Source organism: Rhopilema esculentum, chromosome 14 (assembly GCF_057945365.1).
Source record: "Rhopilema esculentum isolate cy_ngs chromosome 14, ASM5794536v1, whole genome shotgun sequence".
Lineage (NCBI taxonomy): Eukaryota > Metazoa > Cnidaria > Scyphozoa > Rhizostomeae > Rhizostomatidae > Rhopilema > Rhopilema esculentum.
The window spans coordinates 4,442,655-4,463,379 of NC_142828.1; the positions used below are offsets into that span (position 1 = coordinate 4,442,655).

Here is a 20,725-nt window from a genome sequence, read left to right on the forward strand (position 1 = left end):
CGCCCCCCCAAAATTAGCAACTTGTTTTCGTCCCTGGATAGTCAAATTCTCAGTGTTTGATTTTCGAAATACAAAGTTTCCTTGCAGTCCCTAAAAATGTGTTTATGCCCACAAGTGTTTACTATCAACATTTGAAAGCAGCGGTATAAGTTATCAAATGGGATTAACAAACATGCAATGCTGGCAATGTGTCATCACAATGCCTCTCCAGATAAGATATAAAACACTGAGCGCAGAATGGTCTAATATTAAAACTTAGACGAATCAGAAGTTTCGTTCTTTGTTGACAGTAACCAACCAGAATTGAGCTACAGTGGATTTTCCGAGCTATAGTCGGTCTGGGAATTTGCTCTGGAAAAGGCATCGAAGACAATGAAACCCGTACTATAATTTTTGGCGCGAGCTATAGTGAAGCTATAGTCAGATTTGAAAATGGCCTTTTAACCAATAGAATATGAGTATCCACGGTACTTCTTCGCTCTCTGTCCCCTGTAAAGCAACAGTGGACTATAGTTCATTTTCACATCCTGGGTCCCCTGTAATGTAGCTTCAAAGGCAAGGACATACTAGGGAATAGACAGGGACGGCGGAACGACCAAGCGGCAAGGGGGGGGGGGGGCAGGCGCGAGTAAAAGGGCTTTTGAAAGATAATTCTCAGCTTCTACAAATTCATACGTAACTGCAATTTTATTTCGATCTTCTGTAGGTATCTTCAACATTGGCTAACTTTCGGCATAAGGAATTATTTTACATGTTTTGAGAAGTTCAGAATTTTATATGAATCTCTCTGATTATTACAATTGGCCAGTTTCAAGGGAACTTTATTAAAAACAACCCTTGACCCTTCTGTCAAAGGGCACTAGGGGCGGTTGTGCCCCCACACCCCCTTCTCTGCCGTCCCTGGAAATAGAAAAAGGATCTTCGAGGGAATATTTATGAATGCAAAACAACTATAAACACACATGGTTATATCATTTGCCCATAAAGTGGGCGTGTCCCACAAGCAAGGAGGGCGTGGTCCCGATCCCAAAAGATTTGAGCTATAGTCACCCAAAATCCTGGATCCGCCCCTGATTGCTACTATTTCATTGCTACGAATTCCGAAAAAGTTGCTTCTTACATGCGTGTATTTTATGTGTTTCCAAAACTCCACCAAGCTATTCATAGATTGAGCGAGTAGCAAGCATATACTTCAGTTCAGTTGGTATCAAAGAATTTGTTGTTATTTCAAGGCCTTTTGATAATTTTGAAATATTTTATTTGTTAATTTTGAAATATAAAATAATGACAAGATTTCGTTATGAATTATGAAATAATGTCAACCCCCCTTGTAGGACCTCATTCTTCAAAATTTTTTTATCTGAGTCTAGACATGTTCCCCGCGAAACTTCATCATCCTCCACTTGAATAAATTAGAAGAAGCACTACACCAATTCAACATACGGCCTCGTTTCTCCATTAAATCTAAAATACAAGCACAAACAATACGAAAAATTGCATCCAGCCTAAAATTATGGTGATAAAACGAAATCTGTGCTTGAAAAAGTCGTGAAATGAAGTTTGGAGAAATTTTCTAAACGAGGCCGTAAGTCGAATTTGTGTATATTTGAGAGAAGCACATAACCAACCTCTCATAAGGTCAGAACATTTTTTTCTGACAATATTTTTGAATTCAGTATGGCGCCAATAAACAGTGCAAAGAGTGATTATGAATTTGACACAAGACGAAATAACTATATTAGATCAAACTATAAGGAAATATTATGAAAAACCATGAGAACGTAACCGTGAAGTGAATTTGGCCCAGTCCAGCTGTTTTTCCAAACTCGATGAGTACCGCTTAAAAAAGATACCTAAATATCTACTCTTTAAAAACATGTAGTCAATCTTTAATATTTATAAAGATTTTTATCGTAAGAGTTCATTTCACTTAGTTTTAGCTTCGCATTAACTTTATTTTGACATTATTTCTTGCTATCTCATACACCTAGGACAGTAAATGACTTGAATCAACAGTATGACTATAGGATCAAATAACTTAATTTACTGGTTATTAGGGCTCTTGGCAGTTAGCAGAGTCAAAGAAGATACCCTGAAATTCAAACCCCAGTATGGGATTCTTTGGCTACTTCTGAACATATTCTTTTGTTCTGACACCTCCTCAAAAATTCTATTTTGAAAGCAGGAATAAAACATTAGATAGTTTCAAAATACTTTGCTTTGGTAACTTTGAAATATGAAATAATGTTTTAGGGCCTCACTAGCATCAGTGGCGTACCCAAGGGGGGAATAGGGGGGTCCGGACCCCCCACTTTTCTAAAATATGATCCTCGAGATTTGTCCAAAAATGATGTAAAACTCGTTGGGGGGGCGTAGTATACTGTATGCTTGTGTCAATAACAATTGTAAAATACTTTGCTATTTACTGTAGCTAACATTAATCAAATAATGGGGGTAAATTCTGCAAAAAGGGCGTTTCCCCGCATTTGCGAGTGTCTGAAGGGCGTGGCCAAAAAAATTCTGGGGGCTCCGCCCCAGACCCCCTCCCCGCTTCTGCAGCCCTAGGTACGCCACTGACTAGCATAAATAGCAGGAATTTGATTTTCAAAAAAGAACCTTTCCACACTGATTAATATTTAGAATGAAAGTCTGCATTGTTCACTACATTTACAAATAGCTCTCCTTTCTAATACTTTATCATAAGAACTGTCTTTTTATGTTGATCAATTGTAAAAGGGCTATTTCTAGCCCTGCTTACTGACCGGGCGGGATCTTGCGGAAATTTGTAGGTTATCTGCTATACCAGCGGGAAAAGAATATTTTCAAAGATGACAACCGCATAATTAAACAATTTATTCAAAGTTACCTTTAAGGTTCCAGTCATATCGACGAGGTTTTTCCACAAACGTGTAGGTTGGCTCCTGTACAATCGATAAAGTTCTAGTTTATTTAAACTCGATCTGAATCTCAGCCTCATTCGCGGGCGCATCCCGTGAAATGACTAGAGTTCAACCTTTGCGTTTTTTCTATTCTAAATAAAAACTAAGAAAAACCAGTGTAATACTAACCTCAACCAGATCACACAAATAGCTTTTAATTTCTCCAGGCAACACAACAAAACTAGGTTTTAGATTTTTGTAAGGCCAAACTTTTCCATTTCATGTTCCTGATTACTCATTTAGAGTGAGGGTAGATACGAGAACAGTGGGTTTTTAATCAAGATTTTCAATTTCAAGTAGTTTAATGTCTAGGTTTGGAGACAGATTCAGGCCTGGCCATTTAAGACGAGCCATAACTCTTGCTCCCTTAAAGGCTTTCCACGATTGCTGGCCGGGAGCTACAGATTGCTCTACTGAATTATTTTAAAACACAAATTGCTCTCATCGAAATCAATTTTCCCTTTGCCCTTATTCTTATTTACCTACAACTGCCTCACTAGACATTACTAGAAGTGCTGTTTCCTGCCCCCTGTACTTAAAGTCTTATGGCCAGGCCTGAGATTGTAGCTTATTATGGCAATGAGCGTATAAATAGGCACCTTCTGCTGCTTTGAGTACTAGATTCCTGAAACCATTGAGAACCCTCATCATTAAATCGTGCAAATCATCCCCCCCCCCCAGCTTTAGCATTTATCTAGAACAACTACAATGCTGTTGGCGTATTTTATTTGCCCGTATTACAGCAAATTGTTATATTCTTTAGGTCCTTCATAGTAGAGAATTTAGAGGCCTTGTGAAGCAGGAAGTGTTTGTTCAGTTACTGGCAAATGGAAACAGTGATGTATACTGCATTGTTTGTGCCGGTTTGTAGCATAGCTGTTTGTTTGAACTTTTAAAAAAATCGTTAGAACTAGGTTTTAGCATAACCAGGGCCTCCGACGAAGGAAAGGGGGGGAGGCGATGGGGCCTTGGCCCCCCCACTTTTTTGCAAAACAATAGAGTTTTTTCAAAATCTTTTGTTATGGGTGTTAAATTTTCCCTTGGCCCCCCCCCCACTTTTCAACCTTTGTTGGAGCCCATGATAACTGGATCTCAACGTTTTATTAGCTCATTTAGCTTGTAACCAATCATTAGGCTTCCTTGAAAACCATTCTTGCTAATAAGGTGCATTTGAAAAAGATGTCTGTTATTCAACGCCACTGTGTGTGGAGTTGCCAATGTTTTTGGATCAAAACGATCAGACCTCTGTAGATGAACACAGGGCCGTCGCTAAGCACTTTCACATAGGGGGGGTGCCAGTCACCAATCTGCCGACAAAATAGGGCGTGGCCTAAGATATTTCTATGTTGGGGTGTGGCATTTTGACGAAATTGATTTTGTTTAGCAAAGAGGATGTTCTCGTTAGTCAATCATCGCTTCAATGGCTGTGACTGTGACTGTGGGTACTTAGGTTTCGAAGGCCTTGAAACAAAACTGAAAGACGAGGAAATTTTTGCGACCACGCCCTTAAGATTGTCTTAAAATGCATTTCAAAATATTCACTTTCACTTTCAAGAAATTCACTTTCATTGATTGCATTCTTAAATGGAGTTTATTACTACTTAAGGCCCTTCGACCTCAAGGCTCCCTTTGCCCCCTTTCCCTGCTTACAGTGGCTTCCAGTACCTCCAGGATCAACGTTCAGAGTTTTTCAATAACCTTTGACCCTTCCCTAAACCCCAAACTTTAGGTAGAAATTAGGTCGCCCTGGATATTGGACATTAGATTCTAGACTTTGGCTGCCGAAAGGGAGTCATTTGAAGTTTTTTAGGAAAATTTGCCCCTCCGTGATACCCATAGCGCTATCTTTTCCTGTTTTGAATTGCTGAGGGCTTTTGGCAATACTTTTAAGTTCACATCCTCATTTTATTCCAACTGTTCGCTAAAGCTATTTCTTTGGGAACTTTGAAAGCAAAACCCGACAAAACTCTACTTTTAGAAAATTTGCCGACAAGAATTTTCTAGAGGGGGTGCCGCACCCCCCGCACCCCCCGCTAGCGACGGCCCTGGATGAACATGTCCTTGCAGTATCCTGTTTCTGCTTGAACTCACGTTACCGTCACCATTAATAGTTATTTCATTTTTAACTAAAAGGCATTAGGTTTTAACTAATCCTCACTTAAGTTACCTGAGTTACGTACGTGAGAAATGGTTTTGATGGTTTTGAGTTTGCACATAATTTCTATTGTATATAACGAAGGCTTTTGATTATTCGGTAAAACATTCTCAAGTTGAAATACCCGTATTTATAATTCAGTTACCCTAAATCCTGGTGAGGCTCTGGCTCTTGATGTAAGCTCATGCCAAGGCCAGACACCTTTTTGCTGAAGGTTCTGCAATTGCCAGACAACGCGCAATTTTAGAGTTCTGGCTTTCATCTGGTTTTTCGTATAGGCTAAACTCAGTCTACTGTTTTCTTTCTGGCCTCGAATTTGGTTTTTTCTTATTTAGCTTTTCAATTGTCAGCCCTTCGTGGTCAAAATCGGTTCTTTCTTTGTTGAACATTATTAAACAACCTTAATTTGTCAAACAGATTTCCATATATTTTAAGCAGAAAGGGAAACTTGGTAAACAAGATCAAAAGATTTTCTGCATGTTGGCTCTGGATTTCTATCAAAACCAGGTATGTGTCTTGCTACTTCGACAATGATCCAGCAAATCTTCTTAGTTTCTAAGAAAATCTTACCTGGACACATCATTTTGTTCTTTTAAAGGAACGTTTAATCTCAATACCAACTTTAAAGCCATTGTGTAAATAAAGGGAAGGTCACAATAGCAGGCTGCTCGAAAGACTTTGACCGAATTCTTGCCGCGAAAAATTGATTAAGAATATAGCAAATAAGGGACGCTGCAACGCGACAATTAATCGCCCCGGCATACGGGGCTTCATAAAAGCAAAAGTAAACGGACTAAAAATTGTGCAAACTTAAAATCGGCGATGGTGGTGTCTGATTGGTGGATGTGAAGCCATCACTGTCAGTACATGTAAATATCATCAAACCTCGTAGCCAGTGGAGGCAGTGAAGCTCACTTCCTTGAAATTCACTTTCATTCATTGCGATGAAAGCTCTTTTGTTTCGAATCCTGCCCTTTCGTAGTGTCTATTGGTTGCTTACAATTGCCTACCAAGTTTTTTTGCGCCAATCTGGGAGCTCTACTTTTCAGAAACGGATATGTTGTCTGGTTTTGTAGCACTGGGCTATGATAACTTTGTCGAATAAAAGTTTTCTTTTGCAACGGATTGTTCAGAATTTTGAAGGTAGCTCCATGTCAAGGACTTTGTAAGGGACGTCAACCGATTTTGAAAGGAAATTCTCTTAAGAATTCTATTATTCCATACATTAATATCTTCAGATTCTAAACTATATTCAGCTTTAGTGCTATTTGCTTCCAAGCCATAGATGATTCAAGAAAGAACGGCTATCTATGCTTACTATAATAGGATGTCGTCCAGTTGTTATCAAACGTAAATAGTGAGGCCCTATAAGGGGGGATGGCATTATTTCAAATTTCATAATGATATCTTGCAATTATTTCATATTTCAAAATTAACAAAGCAAAGTATTTCCAAATTGTTGAGTGTTCCATTCTGCCTTCAGGTGTCACGTAAAGTTGGACCGACTCACATACAAAATTGAACGAGTCTTCAAAACCAATCTTTGCAGCTACAAATATTGAAAATTTATAAAGAATAGGTGCATAAAAAATCAAATGAATTCCGTACTTGGGTAAAAACATAGAATTCATTCTCTTTGAACTGTGGAATAATTAGGCACTTTTAAGTGGAATCTAAGGACACTGGATGAAATATTTGTCATTGTTTTGCTCAACTTATTTTTGGGAACAACTAAAGAAACTCTAAAAACATACATTTACTAAAACTGATAGTCTTAAGTCTTTTTCGTGGAGGGTACAACCTGAAGGGACCAGTTTTCTACACATGCCTGGAAGCGACAATGAACTTGGATGATCTTTTAACTTTGAATTTCAGGGTATCTTCTTTGGCTCTTCTAACCACCAAATGCCCTAACAACCAGTAAATTCAGTTGTTTAATGGATTTTTCATACTACAGTCATACTGTTATTTCTAGTCACTTACAGTCTTAGGTGCATTCAATAGAAAGAAATAATGCTAAAATAATGTTAATGCGAAGCTAATGTTAATGTGAAAATAATGTTAAAACTGAGTGAGTTCAACTCTTACGATGTTCTCAAGAAGAAATCATAGTAAATGCTGCAAATTGACTGCATGATTCTATAGAGTAGATATTTATAGACAGGGAATTTTGCATAACCATCTAGCAAACAGCCTAGCCGAAATTTTTAAGGTTTAAATCATTAAGCCTTGGGAACCTTCTGACAGAAGAACCGGAAGTCAAGTCCACGTTACAAGCTTTTTTGATGGTATCATCAGATTTGAGAAAATTCTAATGTCGCAATTTCGCTGACCGTGCATTTTTTATGCTTCCAGTAGAGCGACCTCTAGTCAACTACCAGAATGTTTTGTAAGGCTTAAGATGATCAGTGGCCTTTATTTTTATGATTCAAACTTTCATTAAGTTTAAAAAACAGTTGGAGTGAACCAAATTCTCTTCACTGTTGCATATTCGTGGCTTTTCATAATACTGCCTTATAGTTTGATCTTTTTGCGTAACTTGTAATCACTTTTAGCATTACTTATTGGCGCCATACTGAAATCAAAGATATGGTCGTAAACAACATTTTCAAGGTAAGAATAACGTTTCGGTGAACATGTTAGCTCCAGATAAAAAATTGAAGAACGAACAATATCTTTCTGAATATTATCACCAGGAAATCAATCCTGCATTTTAAACGGCTTTAGTGGTCTTAGGAAGAATTCCTAGTACGTAAATGTGGAACAAGCAATGTAGATAAAACATGTTTATGATGTTATTTGGTGTTCTCGTCTATTTCGTTGAGATAATATAAGCCAAAAGTATTTGTGGTAGACTAAACAAAGATGACATTAAGAACAAAATCGGCGAGGCCATTGTTGAAGAAAGATATGAAGGAAAACTGCTAGGGGCGATAATAGATAAAAATCTTAATTTTAGAAGTCACGTCTCAAATTTATGCAAAAGAGCCAGCCAAAAACTGCATGCCCTTGTTAGAGTATCGCCATTTATGGGTTCTAATAAACTGCGTCTCCTAATGAACAGCTTCATAAAAGCTCATCTTAGTTACTGTCCCCTAATTTGAATGTCCCATGACATATGTCTGAATGCTAAAGTGAATAAAATCCACGAAAGAACACTCAGAATTGTTTATAAAGACAGTCATGCTGACTACGAAGCATTGCTGACTTTGGATAATGCAGTATCAATTCACCAACGCAAATTACAGTACTTGATGATAGAAATATACAAAACCCAATATAACCCGAACCCTAGTTTCACGAGTGAGATTTTTGAAACAAGAAATGTATATTATGATTTGCGAACTAAAAATAATCTTTGCACTCCAAAAGCCAGGACAACTTCTTATGGTATAGAAACTGTGAGATATTTAGGTCAAAAACTGTGGCAAACACTACCTCACAGTATAAGAGAGTCCCAATCATTGGCAACATTTAAAAAAGAATTAAGAGCACACCCTGTAGAATGCGACTGTAGATTATGTAAAATATTTATTGCTGGGTTAGGTTTTATTCAGAATAATTATTATAATCATTATTATTATTATTATTATTATTCTTTGTTAATCTTTTTATGAGCTCACTTGGCATCTTCGGCAATTCATGCAATTCATTCTTCAAAATGTGTGACTCTCTCTCCATCGATCAGCAACAAAAACGGTATCTCATTTCTAGACTTTCCAACATTGCCATCCGTACTACGTACTACATATTTTGTTGCAAAAATTAGCCATGGACAAATCCGGAATTACATCCTTTTTAACTTTGGTTGCTTTATTTTTTCTCAGTTTTTCCTTTTATCTTACGAATGTTATAGTTTTTACTTGTAAAACCAGGCTAGCCAATTGCAAATTACCTTGTAATAGTGAGATTTGTAATTGTAATTTAAGTTGAATTGAAAATGAAATGTTTCCATTATTATTATTATTATTATTATTATTACTTCTACATGTTTTTGCTGGATGCAAAGTGTACCTTGACCAAGGCCGCTATACTTGGCGTCATAATTCTGCATTAAAATTTCTAGCCACTTCCTTCCAAGCAATAAATGGGTCTTCTCTCTACGCAGATTTACCAGGCTTTCTTTCTCCTTCTATCATAACTGGAGATCAACTACGCCCTGAGTTACTTCTCAAAACTAAGGAAAACTGTCTGTACGTTTTAGAGCTAACCATAGGCTTTGAAACAAATCTCAACTGCAATGCTGTCAGATTTTGCTCACAACGTGAACTTTTCTACGTGCATTAACGTTGCCAAATCCTTTATAAGCTTTGTTTTGTCAATTTTCTTTGCTTCCTTGTTATCAATTGAAAAAATTGCTAGGTCGTCCAGTCTCTCCTGTGACATCGTAGATCTTAGATATGTCTTTATCAGTTTCAACTTTGAAAATGATCTTTCTGTCGATGCAACAGTTACTGGCAAAGTGACGAAAAGTGTTAATAGCTTGTACATTTCTGGAAAGGATGAACTAATACGGCTCTGGAGCATGAGGTTATTAACTTCTAGATCAGTTTTCTTGACTGCAATCTCCTTTCTGAATTCGGTTGCAAATGATCTCATCTCAGAATCTAATTCATCTGTAAAGTCATTTGGATATTTCTCACGAATTACTCCTACTGCATTTTCAAGCATGTCAGGACTCAGTGTTGCCAGGTTGTTGGGGTAGAGACAGCTGAATAATGACGTCACCATTGCTTGTCCTTTGAACCTTTCTGTCAGTTGCATCAATGCTGTATCAACAGTCTTGTAGAAAACGTTTATCTTAAAATTTTGCTCAGGATCCATCAGTCTTCCATCTACAACAAGTTCATCTGATTCATATCTTGCCTTCCGACCGCTCTTTTGTTGAAACTCTAGCGATCCATCCCAAGATTTTGCAAGTGCTGTGGCAGTCAGCATTATTGACTGCCATGATTCTTGAAGATATTGGAGCTCCGAGAGTGCAATATTAAGGTGTCTAGAGGCAACTGACAAGTCAGTCCTAGGGGACTGAAGCTCCTTTGATATTGCATTGACTGATCTTAGTATTCTCTCCCAGAATACAAGGAAAATAATAAATTCCAGTGTGTCAATTTTTTTCTTTAGACTCTTTGCGTTGTCACGTTCATTCTTGTTGTTTGATGTTAAGATGAGTCGCGTCAAAAGCCTCATTATCTGGGGATACTTGTCACGCACAGCTCGCATTGTATCAATGCGAGAGCTCCAACGTGTCGTTCATAACTTTTTTAGTGTCAGTGATCCTTTCCCAGCTTCGATTCCAAGATCTCTCCATCTATTCAAGGAAGAGCCAAAAAACTGAAGATATCTCGAAGGGTAGCAAAAAAGTTTTTCACTCATAACGTGTGATGTCGCCGCATCGTTTACTACCAGGTTTAGATTATGGCAACCACAATGCACAAAAGGAACGGGAGAATTAACCATATCTTTTATCAATTTTTGTACGCCACGATGAATTCCACTCATCACACTCGCACCATCATAGCCCTGGCCTCTTATTTTCGAGAAATCTATGCCAAGATTTTCCAAAAATACTTTAGCTGTATTTGCTATTCCATCAGCATTGGCATTATTTATTTTCACAAAACCCATAAAGCTTTCTACAATTGTGCATTCATCTTCTGTTACCTTTGCCCACCTAATAACAACGGTTAATTGGTCGACTCTGGTAATATCACTGTTGGAATCCAAGATTATACTCCAGAATGGTGCGGAATTAATATTTTCTACCAAAGTCGAGGATTCAGTATTTGCAAGCAAGTGAATCAGCTCATTTTGGATCTTAGCGCTAAGGTATTTTATTGCTCTACCTGGAAGAGATATAACTTCTGCTAGAAATTCATCATATTCAGCCATAAGAGAGGCCAATGCCAAGAAGTTCCCACCTTCACACACATTATCATGAACCTGCTCTCTGTGCCCTCTGAATGCCAACGTCAAAGTTGCCATTGTCAGTATAATTGAAATACTGACAATTTGAAGAACCTTGGCCCAAAATGACACTTGTCTCCCAATCTCATTTTCATTCTCCTCACAGAAATCTTTGCCAACTTTCCATCTCATGTAGGCAGCAGACGCGTGTAAGTGCATGTTTGACTTCTCATGCCTCTTTATTTTATCAAGCATATTATGTAACGATCCTTGAACTCCATTTATCCATCCCTTTTACATATCATAATTTGGCGTTGAGCGATCAGCAAACAACCAGCAAACTTCACAGTACGGCATTCTTAGTACCATTGAATAACATGGCCAATGCCTTGGCAAGGACATGTTTTGATGCCTTTTATTGTAATAGCTTGCACTGAAGAGGGTTGTAGCACTTCCATTAATATCTACTGATTCAAGAGGACCACAAGATCTACAGGGTCCATGTTGAATAATGTTCTTTTCAACGCTGCGTTCTTTATGTCTTCCTTGAAATGGCCCCGATCAGTTGGGTTTTCTCTAGACAAATCAAATACTTCAGGCTCGTGCTTATTATGGCTACTCGTTTCTGTTTCTTCATCTTGATCTAAGTAAGTGATCGGCTCTTCTTTACTTTGGAAACACTCTTGCCTCTCATTACAACTGATCTCTTGCGTTTTCTCACTCTCGTTCGTTTTAGGTTCTAATGATGATGAAAGGACAGATGTCATTGTAGTGTCCACAGTATCATGGTCAAATTTTTTTGAAAAAAAGAACCAATGGATTTGGTGTTTGCTGTTGCAGTTTCTTCTTTTCGCCTTTTCTCGGCTCGTTTCTTTGCTCCGGACACATATCGGCGCTTTCCATTTGCAGACATACTAACTGAATGACTTCTGTTCGAATTGAATCGAATTGTGTTATTATGAAATGATACCTTTTTGAGAATAAAGATTCAATATACCTACAGCAACGTTCACTTGGTGATCTAAATTCTAAACAGACATAAGAGCAGATACATTAATGTTTTAAAAGGAGCCGTTAAGATGACGTCAAGTATTTCTGTTATGACTATGTTATTAGAAAGTTATTATACAGCTTCCGAAAATATGTCATTTCGGTGATTATGTTTCAGAATTAAAGTATTGAGACGACTTATAGCGAATAAACAAAACAAAACAGAATGAATGTTAGCAGCACTGTTTAGTAAGAACTTTTGGGATGGCTTTAGGAAACCTTGTCAACATGGTCAAAAAGCACACAATACGAAAAATTTGATGGGGGCCTCTTTGGGGCCCTTTTTGGTCGGAGGCCCTTAGTTCTCGAACTAAGGTCGCCTAAACTGCGTTACGCCACTGATTCCAGAGCTACTCCCCTTTTAACATTGTTTTTTCTTTGTACTGTATGTAAAGTAGCGTGTAGCTAGGGTATTACAGTAACTTGTAATGTAACTTTTTGGAATGTATAAATAGTCAATGCTGTTATCAAGTAGATAATTCTCACACAACATCTAAAGAGGTATTCAGTTATTTTGTTGTTTCATATTTCATACTGGGAACCAAAGTTATGTCATATGTCAAGACTTAAAAACCTAATTATTTATATTTTCATTCCAAAGAGCTCAATTTTTTCATATTTCAAACATCCCTTATAGGGCCTCAGTAGTTTAACTTAATCTTAATCTAACAACCCAGTAACAAGCGGAACAACCCAGGAACAAGCGGAACAACCCAGGAACAAGCGGAACAACCTCAGTAGTTTAACTTAATCTTTTTATTTGTTCGACGAAGTACGGAACATTCCGTATCGGTACCGACGTTGCTAAAACGAGGAACAAGCGGAACAACCCAGTAACAACCCAGTAACAAGCGGAACAACCCAGGAACAAGCGGAACAACCCGGTAACAACCCAGTAACAAGCGGAACAACCCAGGAACAAACAGAACAACCCAGTAACAACCCAGTAACAAGCGGAACAACCCAGGAACAAGCGGAACAACCCAGGAACAAGCGGAACAACCCAAGAACAACCCGGTAACAACCCAGTAACAAGCGGAACAACCCGGTAACAACCCAGTAACAAGCGGAACAACCCAGGAACAAGCAGAACAACTCAGTAACAAGCGGAAATGTGAATTAATTGTTTAGTGAATAACACGTGGGGGCGTTTATAATCCAGCTCTCTGAAGTTCGTGTGGGCTAGAACTATCAAGAGACCGTCAATCATGTCTTCGTCTGTTTCGGAGGCTTTGTGATTTTGCCAATGGACAGCGAGAATCTATGGACACCGGGATCGGGACAAAAAATAAATAGTAAAGCATGCCTAAAGCCTAGCGCACACTAGCGATTTTTGTCGCCAGCGACGGCGATTTTTGTCGCCAGCGACGGCGATTTTTGTCGCTGGCGACTAAAATCGCTAGTCTGCGGGGGAAAACATCACAGAATTTTGTCGCCAGCAACTAAAAACTGAAAATCGCAAGTGTGCGGGGCAGAAAAACAAATTCTTGTTGATCAGCCAATCATAAAGTGTTTTCATGGCACGTGGAAAGTGTTGTTGATTTTTAAGAAAGTTGTCAAGATGGAGGTCACAAAAACATGTTCGTTCTCTTGGACAACGCATTAATAGGATTTGTTAGTCGATTTTTGGCGCGAGAAACCCTGTCTGTACGCCATATCCTCTCGACAATACGACGGTAGGACGGCAAAAGCTGCAGCCGTGCTGATGCTTTGGTGCTACGGGCGGGTACTACCGCTCTCAATTATTTTAAACTTATCTGAATAAACACGAACAAGATTTCTCTCTCATTGCACTAACAAATTTTCACTTCTACTAATATATCCTTTTAGCAGTATGGGCTGCCTTAAAGCGAAAAAATTTCGTTCGATGTAGGCTTTATGGTCTACTAGCAACTAACAGTAAAACAGATAACAACTAATTTGTGCATAAAATCCATGTGTTGAGTTCTCTACAGTACAAAAGAGAAAAAATGAAATAAGTAGCTTAATTTAGGCCAAACTAAATATACAATTTTGGGCCTAATTTTTGTGGCCTGGTTAAATAATCAAAGCTGGCGTTATTTTTTATTGTTTCTGTCTAAATTTTCCCATCCCGTAATTTTTTAGAATGTCCAGGCACATGCATGGGTTATAAAAGATTTGATTCTTAATTTTTGGCCTTTTTTATCGAGGCTCATTATGAGGTGGCGATCAAAAATCATTGGCCAAGGCGGAAAAGATCGCATGTGTGCGGGGAGCAACATTTAGTCGCTAGCGACAAAAATCGCCGTCGCTGGCGACAAAAATCGCTAGTGTGCGCTAGGCTTAAAGGGGTATGGGGAATGCTCCCCCAGGAATTTTTGAAAATGGTGGCTGCTCTGGTGGCTATTTTGGTTGCTAAAATAGCTATGCTGGGTAAACTGCTCTGGTGGCAGTGGCCAAGATAGAGGGAATCAGAGGGGGGCAACAAATCCCTGTAGAGCTAGACCGAGGGGCAATTCACTCTTGAAAATAGCGTACAAGATTTTACTGAAACAAAAGGATTTCTATGGATTTTCAGATAAAACAATAGGATTTTCATAAAAGGTGTACGAGATTTTCTTGGAGTGATTTGCCCCTCGAGCTAGACTCCTATTTTGTCGGAAAGCCTCTGGTGTTGTCGGAAATTTTCTATGTTTATCCAATTGCTATATTTTATAGGAAAGAATTTAAAGCTAAATAAAAATAAGAATATCTGAATATGTCAAAATATTTATTTATTTCAGTTCTGATGTCGTTATATTTTGTGTACTTAGTAGATATGATTGTATTTAGAGTGTATTGTGGCTCTTCAACTAAGTGTATTTAGATAAATTAATTATTTTATGATGATGGTGGAAACGGCAAACATTGGTTGCGTATTTGTCACCTTGCCATCAAAATTTCACGATATTGCGCCATTCAATCGTCTGGGGAGAAAAATGACATTGATGTGCCTACAAGAAAAATCATGCTCCATCGTGGGATAAAATTCGGAAAATCCAGGAACCAGGAAACTGATGGTTTGCCTAGAATCATTTTTACTGAGGCGGAAAAATAACCTCTTCTTTAATACAAATTATAAGTTGTAAGAGTTTGCCCATTGTTTTCCTTCTCATTCAGTACACCGTTATAAAGGGAACATACTACAGTAAGACAATTATTGGTGGGGCTTCAGAAACCCCCCCCCCAGTCCCCCGGCTCCGATTAGCCTGAAAAATGTGATTGCAACAGGCAGTGGCGGACTGGCAGGGATGCTAGGTTGCGATCGCAACCCGGGCCCTCTCAACTTCATAATCACTGGGCCCTCCGTAGATAAATTCGAGAAAAAAACTTTGTTAACTTCAAAAATATCTATGTTCGAGAGAATACAAGTCACAGTCACAGAAGATAAAACGAGTTACTTACATAAACGAATGGATGTCTGGAGAGAATGTGCCAAAGGCATGCGTAACAAGCTGTAAAAGACTGGCGAAACTCGATGGTGGTCCAAAGATGCAGCATTAAGAAATATTTTTGGCACATATTACACCCCAAAACCAGTTAGATTCATCGTGCTGCTGCGGACGCTACAGAAAATAGGATCTTCCAAGCAGGGGCGGATCCAGACTGACTTACCCGACTTGCGGAAGTCAGTCAAAAAATTTTCAAACTGTAGCAATTGAGCAGAAATGGTCTACATGAACTCTCAAACACATTTTTCTCATGTCTCACTTGCGTTATTGATCCATTTTAATATTCTCTATAGCTCCTGTTCAAAATGATCAGATCTGTCAGCTGTAGGATCAAATTTTTTCTATAAAATGACCGACGAGATGATCCATGAATAAATTCTCCTATAGAAGTGCACAGCTCGATGCATAAATCATTAGAACAAAGATGTTAGGGCGAAAACTGGCAATGTCATTGATAAGTCAGTTGAATAAATTAGGAATCTGCGCGGTCATCTTTTAACAAAACTTTTCTGCACCATGCTAAGATGCTATTGTTCTCGTAAGTCAGTAGAGGCGATGTATGATCAATAAGGCAAATAATTTTTACAGGGTTCAGTAGGAGAAATATTTTGGGGTCCAGGCGATGGATGGATTTTAAGACTGACTTCCACTGACTTACCACTCAGATTTCAGCCAAGACAATACCCTCCTGCACAGCAATTTTACATCTCAGTCTCAGGTAAACAAATGCTTGGCAAAAGGATATCGAGTAGCGGGTCTGATAAACCAGGTTCCGGATACAGTATGGATATTTTGAAATCAATCAAGTAAATTATTGGCTCGAATTATAAAAAGGTTCTTAAAAGAATTTAAAAAATTATCAAGGCCACTGAAAAGCAAAAATCAACCTTTGTTTTTTACTGTTGTTGGCCAGGCCAACTTGGCCTAAAGGGCAAGCAGCTCAATATTTAATCCCCTGGAAAAGGTTGGATCTAGCAGGAGAAAAATTACTTTTGCAGGAAGGTATGGTCTTAATTTTTAAAGTTGCAACATCTATAATTTAATACTGGTAAATTTAGAGTGACAATTTTACTATTTGCCATCGGAATACTTGTGGCGGGAAGTTTAAGTGTCAACAGCAACAACAACAAAAGCAACGTTGAATGTAAATTCCATTTCCAAACCCGCATCACTGAATTGATCTGAAAAATTGGGCGGGAGCGGCTTTTGACACAAGTTGGAAGATGGTTAAGTTGAGCATGGTGTAATTTTTTGTAGAAGACATTTTGTAGAAAAGCTCGTTTACAGCAAAAAGTGTTGGTATGCCCCCTTGCTCCCCATCTTTTGTTTATCTTGTCCTTGCATGTATTCAAATATTGTAAGAAAGTACAAAATGACATAAGATTAGGAGCTATACCTCAAAAGCCATTTTTTTGTTTTTAACTTTGAAAAAATATTTGAATGGACATAATATTTTCAGATTTCTATAATTTTCTTTGTCAAAGCTCAAACAACATTCAAGATTTATTCAATTAACAGGAAATGTTCAATCAATAGCCTGCAGTCCTCAACTGCATATGCACGAGCCTACATTTACTCATCATCTCAAAAGCTATTCCTGCCAGAAAATTGTGTAGTCATAACTGTTCTCTAGACAAGATAGCAAACTCTATTTTATCCCTTCCACTCCCATCTTTCTTGCTTATGAGAGATCTTCTGCTCTCTTGCAAACTTTCTTTTCTCGTTAAGTTTTATAATGAAGCTGGTGATCTACTTACAGGCTCTTTAAAAAACTATGCATTGATTGTGTTGAACATGGTTAATCAAAAATTGCCAGGTTAGGAAGGGGAGCCAATCTATGTTTACCATAGAATTGTTTAGTGCTCATGGTTTGCTTTTATCCAGAAACTGGGGTTAAAGGTATGTTATAATTAGCAATCAAAATATTGAGCCTATGGTCTAAGGTAGGTGATTGTGACCTTAATCCATCATTCAATGCAAGCCATATTGTTCCTCTTTCCTGGCAAAAAAAGTTGTTTCCAACAACCTTTAACATGTTTTCAAAAAGGAATCAAAGACGTAAGGAAGCAACTGAATTTCCTTTTCTAAAAATGTTTCCATTAAATGTCTTTAGAATCAGTGGAGAAAACAAAACTGATGAGCCAAATACTTTATCAAAACCAAATCTTCCAGTCATGCATAATGCATGCATAACCAAATCATGCATAAAATGTCTGGAAGCCAGATACAAAACTTGCATTTTCTCATAAAAGAATTCATTGAAAAAGTAAGAAAATTTGTATAATCTTAGCTCATTAACTACTTTTGTGTAAGGAGCCAAATTATAACACAAAATAAGACTTTTAATATATTTTTAGCTTTTCCATAATCATACACAAAGTGCATAAATCACCACGTGTATAAAGTGGAAATAAAAATAGATATGCTTTTGCATAATTTTTAATATTGCTGTTCAGAGGGAACAACCCTTGAATTGCATACTCAGAGCAACTAGATGGCACTGTGTGTCTACTTTGTGCCCCGTTTAGAAGAAAATTGGTCAGAATGCATCTAAATTGAATAAGTTTATAAAAAGTCTTTTGAAAAAAGGTCTTCTGCAAGTATTAGAATTGATAAACACCAAAATAGATCAGAGATTCATAAAACAACACTTGAAACAATAAACAGGTTTAAGTATTTCACAAAAAAGAGATATTGCAAAGTGTGTTCTTTTATCTGTAAGACAAAATATGTATTGCAAGTACCTACAAATTCATGGTTAAAGTTTTAAGAAATGGTTAAATCATTGATTCGAATATTCTTATATAATTATGCCATTTTGATACACATTCCACAAAAAGACCTTTTGGTGACCACACCCTTTGTCCCCGTCCATGAACCCTTTTCTTCTTTGTAAGTTAGTCAGATTTAACTCTGGATTTCCAAGGAGTTTGATTCTAAAGTTACTTACGAGGCTTCAGCACTTTATCAGAACTGGATCAAGTTCGAGACAATACTAACGGCGTTTGTCTTCATGAGAATATTTACGTTCACTACTCCAGTTTCAAAGTACCTTCAAACTCAAGGGTTAGATGTTATGACTGCGTTTACAAGACCACGCTGGACCTAGCCGTTGCAGAGATTGATCGCCGATTTTCAAAAAACGCAGATTTTTACAAAGATTTGGCTTTCCTTGAACCATGGCGATTCTCGGAAGTGCAAGAGCAACTGAGAAGCGACGCGGCGCTGTTAAGCAAGATTGCAAAGATGTCTGAAGTAAGCTTGGAGCAGCTGGGGGAAGATTCGCAGTCTTTCTCTTAAGTTTACAAAGAAATAAGCTTAACGGCAATGATCAAAATGGCAACAAGCATCCCCAAAGAGGAAAGTTTTGAGGAATACATAGAGATCTCGGAACAGTTAAAAGAGGAAGAATTCATTGCAGAAGTTCCACCTGGCACCACAGCTCTTGTTAGCACAGACACAGTTGCCTCATGCCTTAAAAGAAATGAGCCTTGTAAAGTCTGCATCTGTGCATCCAAGACTTTGCATGTGTATAACATGCATGCCTCGTCGTATCCTGCTCTCTACATTGTTTTTAAAGTTGTTATGACGCTGAGCTGCTCGCAAGTTTCATGTGAACGAATGTTCAGTAAATTAAAGCTTATAAAGAGTAGACTTAGAGCAACCATTGGTCAGCCACACCTTGAATCACTGATGATTCTTTCAAGTGAAGAGAAAACTTCCCGTTAGACTATAAACACATAATAAATCAGTACTCGTGCTCTTCGCCGGCGCTTCAAAGAGACTTCAAAGAACATCGTTTAATGGATTTTATCTAGAGCAAGAACTTTTCATTTTGTTTTGTTGAAGTATTGTTAAATCAGTTACGATTCTTTAGAATGTAGGTAGGACTGCAAAACTAACTGATCTCAAGTGTTGCGTCATACGACAAACTCATAGTACTGATTGACTGTTGCATTGCTACACTATGGCTATATTGCACCCACATCGCCGCTAAGTCCATGCGCCCAAAATTGCTTTAAACCTGAACTGAGATTTAATTCGTTCAATTCAAGTTTCTAGCAGAATGAGTCGTTTCTGCTGATAATAATTAAATCTAATAAATTATTTTGAGGTATGGCTAGTAACATAACTTTTAGGTTTGTAGCTCGGATAGTACGGGCCCCTTTCCTGAATATAGCAACCCGAGAGATTTGCTGCCATTCCGCCTCTGGCAACAGGGCTACATGTACAGATTTACACTATGGCATGCACATCTATTTGCAACAGTGTGTCTGTTGTGATCGAATTTAGTTAACGAATTAAATGTTTTCCATTTTCATAGACTTCAAGAAATTTAATTTTTCTGCATTATGGTGTTAAGATATCAGTTATGCTCCAATTATATTAAACAGCAAACAGAAAATATATTAATAGCTAAGAGACAGTGGCGTCGATAGGAAAATTCACAAGAGAGGTGAGAAACTTTCCGACAAAAATCTAACAAGCCTTTATATTTTTTCATAAATTGTAACAAAATATAACGACATCAGAACTGAAATAAAAAAATATTTTGACATATACCCCTTTAGGCATGCTTTACTATTTATTTTTCGTCCCGATCCGGGGTCCATAGATTCTCTCTATCCGTTGGCAAAATCACAAAGTTTCCGAAACAGACGAAGACATGATTGACGGCCTCTTGATAGTTCTAGCCCACACGAACTTCAGAGAGTTGGATTGAGGCTGGTTTTCATATATCGTAATTCGTCGGCGATGATCCCCGACGCAGCTTCTCGATGGTCTATCACAGTCTGCGATGGTTTATGACATATGAAAACCGGGTCATCGGGAACCCTCGGCGATCATCCCCGATCATCGCAAAAGTCAAAATAATTTGACTTTTCCGACGCTTCCCGACGAACAATAGTAAAGAGAACAATGGATCAGGAATGTTCTGTCAAAAGTGCGTTCATTTGAACTGAAGGGAGGGTAACTGTTTCGTGGAAAAACTGGAATGCTTTCGATAGTACTGGGAACATTAAGGGGACTCTAATTCCTAGTTTGATTCCTAGTCTTAAGTTTGAGTTTCATCATTTTTTTACGGCGAATCAGGGTGAATCTTCAGCTATGTCATGATCATTACATAATCCACTAAACAGAAATTTTCCCAAGAAAATTCATACTGGCATTTGCCTCTCCTCTTTTATCTTCATTGTAACAATGGCTTCTTCTGGAGCAAT

General features: G+C 38.0%; 2 protein-coding genes and 1 pseudogene across 2 annotated transcripts in view; 1 reads left to right on the forward strand and 2 right to left on the reverse strand.

Annotated features, from left to right (window-relative positions):
- LOC135696381 (uncharacterized) overlaps window positions 1-20,725 on the reverse strand; it is a 94,610-nt gene that overhangs the window by 41,948 nt on the left and 31,937 nt on the right. The gene's annotated exons all lie outside the window — the stretch shown is intronic.
- LOC148958526 (zinc finger MYM-type protein 1-like) lies at window positions 2,274-15,552 on the reverse strand. Its single transcript, XM_089112525.1, has 2 exons — window positions 12,785-15,552; window positions 2,274-12,691 (listed from the first exon to the last, which is right to left on the reverse strand). Exon 2 carries the CDS (start codon window positions 10,315-10,317, stop codon window positions 9,352-9,354), a length of 966 nt encoding a protein of 321 aa, XP_088968651.1. The 5' UTR covers window positions 10,318-12,691; window positions 12,785-15,552; the 3' UTR covers window positions 2,274-9,351.
- LOC148958527 (uncharacterized) lies at window positions 15,465-18,965 on the forward strand (annotated as a pseudogene).

What these genes read in the sequence shown, in the direction of transcription:
- LOC148958526 (XM_089112525.1), bottom strand. Translation starts at nt 10,317, where the DNA reads ATGCGAGCTGTGCGTGACAAGTATCCCCAGATAATGAGGCTTTTGACG.